Genomic DNA, 2626 nt, shown 5'->3' with positions numbered 1-2626 from the left:
TCTCCAGAGCAACGAAATAGTGCTGCAGTTTCTTGCCTTCAGCAGGTGTGTTCTCGACTGTTCTTTCTCTCCTGCTTCTGCGTTTCCTGCATTGCAGAGAAGCCCTGGAGGCCCGGACCTGACGGACATCTCTGGCCGGCTGTGTGCTGTGCAGGCCAGGGAGTGCCCACGGCCCTCCCTGAGAGCTCTGGGACCGCCCAGCCCCTCGCCTGTGTCCTCAGAGTGTGGACGGGTGCTGGCTGGTCTCGGTGTCCAGGGGAAGGTGGCCAGCGTGGGTGCCCAGCTGCCCCTGCTTGGGGCCCCCGAAGCCCCAGGACCCGTGCCGTGGACATGGGCTGATTGGGGCTGTCGTTGCGTTCAGAGCGCCCCAGGACTCGCGGGCAGCGCCGTGGCCCGAGACCGTGTACTTCACCTTCCAGTTCTACCGCTTCCCGCCCACCACCACGCCCCGCCTGCAGCTGGTCCCGCTGGACGGCACTGGGGGGCCCGGCCCGGCCTCCCTGACGCACCTGCTGGTCCCGGTGAACAAAGATGCCTCCTCTGACGCGGGTAGGTGTTGGGGCCCGGCCGGGAGCAGGAGCTCGACCTGCCTCACGGAGGGGTGAGGGTGGGGGGCGTCCGGCACCCCAGGGTTGTGTGGTGTCCCCCTCCTGTCACAGACCCCCAGACCTGGCCTTTCCTTGCTGCGCTTCCTTCTGGGACCGGGCCATGGTGACTAGCGCTGTCAAGGGCCCGTCAAGCGGGGCTGAGTGGATCCGCCTGCCGCGCTCCGTTCTCTGGATTTTAACCTGCTTGCGTTCAGTCTTTGACACTGAGCGTGACACGAAGCGCTCGTGCGTGTCCGTGGGTGTGTGACGACGCAGGCAGCAGATGTGTGGGGCAGCGGCCTGCCCCGGTGCTGCCCGCTGCGCTCTGGCGTGGGGCCTTTCCTGGCCCCACGCCCCCCGGCAGCAGAGAGCAGCCGGCATTCGGGGGGCCTCTCCCGGCGCCCCGTCGGGTAGCAGAAAGCCAGCTCTCACCGAGGGGCTGCTCCGTCTGGGGGGCCTTCCGCTGGCTCTGTCCCTGGCGTGGGCTGGGCAGCTGCGGTGGACGGCCTTCTGCGTCCGCCACCGGCGCTGCCCTGGAGGAGCGCCTTGCCCGCGCTGCCTCGGGCCTCAGTGGCCCGAGTCTCCCTGGTCTCAGAGCGCCGCGTCAGCCCTTAGCACCCTCAGCGGTGGGCCCAGGGCACCCGCCCGTCATCGTAAACTGGACCGAAGGCACAGTGCCGTTTTGCTGGTCAGCTGTCCGTCCTGGGCCTAGCCACGCGGCGCGGGACAGCTGAGCAGAGCCCTGCCCCGCAACCGGGCCTGTTCGGGTTCTGACCAAGCGAAAGGCCTTGGCGGTGCTGGCCAGGGCCGGCAAGGGCAGAGGGCCCGGAGCCCGCGACACGGGGTTGCGGCCCCCCGCGAGACTGGCTCTGAGCCCCGAGCTTTCCAGGACGGCCTGGACACCGCACGGGAGCTGCGACGCGGGCACCCAGGAGCCCCGGCGTCTTCTTGCGGTGGACCGGCGGGTCTCCCGGGCAAGGGCGAGGGGTGTCCTACGCGACGTTGAAGGATGGCCTTGCAAGCTGCTCTGCCAGCGAGGAGGCGGTGCCCTGCAGCGCCCTGGGAGACTCACCCAGGCTGACGGCTCACGCACGGGCGTGGGGCCCGGCCGGGCCCCGGGGTCCCTGTGCAGGCCGCTGGCCCAGCCGGCCCCCCACCCCCGCCCCGCCGTGGGGCACCGCCCCAGGCCCCAGAGAGCTTTCTTAGAAAAAATTTAAACATCTAATTACTCTGTAGTCCCGGGAAATCGGAATGGAAATGAGCATTTAAACGGAACGACGGAGTAAACGCTGCCCGTCGGAACGGGAGGGGCTGTGAGACGCCAGAAGTGGGGAAACAGCTGGAGCCGCCGAGGGGGGCGGGGAGCGTCTCCAGACCGGGCCCAGCTGTTGGGCTGGGGAGAAGCAGCGCGGGCGGACAGGCCCAGAGCAGAGGCTTCACCACGGCCGGCGGGCCGCGGGCGCGGGCTGGGCGCCCCTCTCCTCGTGGGGGCCACGGGGTGGCGCGGGAGCACGGTCAGCGGGCGGAAGGCCAGCGCCGCCCCGACCGTTGGCCTGTGCCTCAGGCGAGGCCCCGGCAGTGTGGCGGGTGGGGAGGCGGGGGGACGGGGCCCCCCAGGCCCCGCTGCTTGTCTGCTCCTGGGGCTGCCCCGAGGACCTCCCCGCGCTCCGGCTCTGGCCTGGGGCCTCGGGCTGATCCTCCGTGAGTGGCCTCCAAATCTGCAGCCGCCGCTGCCCGCCGGGTCTCCCGCGAGGGTCCCCGATGGCGTTCAGGTGAGGGAGGCGCCCGCTGCCAGCGTAAACCCCTCTGCACGATGACCTGAGAGAAACATCAGGGTCCCCGAATTAAGCTTTCGCGCAAGTTGCAGTTCAAAAACGGAAGCTCCACACTCACATTTCCCTGTCATCGAGCGTTAAAATCGAGACCTCCGTGGCCCCTCGGCTCGCGTTTCCTCTCCGGGGAGGTCCTCTCCGTTTCCCGCACGGCTGCGCCTCAGCGAGCGCCTGCCCCGGGCCCGGCCCTGCGCACGGGTCTCTGCC

The 2626-nt window shown here is 69.6% G+C and overlaps 1 protein-coding gene across 1 annotated transcript in view; it reads left to right on the top strand.

The window, feature by feature from the left end:
• Positions 1-2626, top strand: part of NPHP4 (nephronophthisis 4) — a 46870-nt gene that overhangs the window by 28389 nt on the left and 15855 nt on the right. Inside the window, exons 8-9 of the mRNA XM_012722046.1 lie at positions 8-45; positions 362-549. Coding sequence (XP_012577500.1) covers positions 8-45; positions 362-549 — 226 coding nt within the window. The remainder of the gene's footprint in view (positions 1-7; positions 46-361; positions 550-2626) is intronic.

This window comes from Condylura cristata, unplaced genomic scaffold (assembly GCF_000260355.1).
Source record: "Condylura cristata isolate star-nosed mole 26May11 unplaced genomic scaffold, ConCri1.0 scaffold00008, whole genome shotgun sequence".
Lineage (NCBI taxonomy): Eukaryota > Metazoa > Chordata > Mammalia > Eulipotyphla > Talpidae > Condylura > Condylura cristata.
This window is presented reverse-complemented; position numbering and strand designations above follow the sequence as displayed.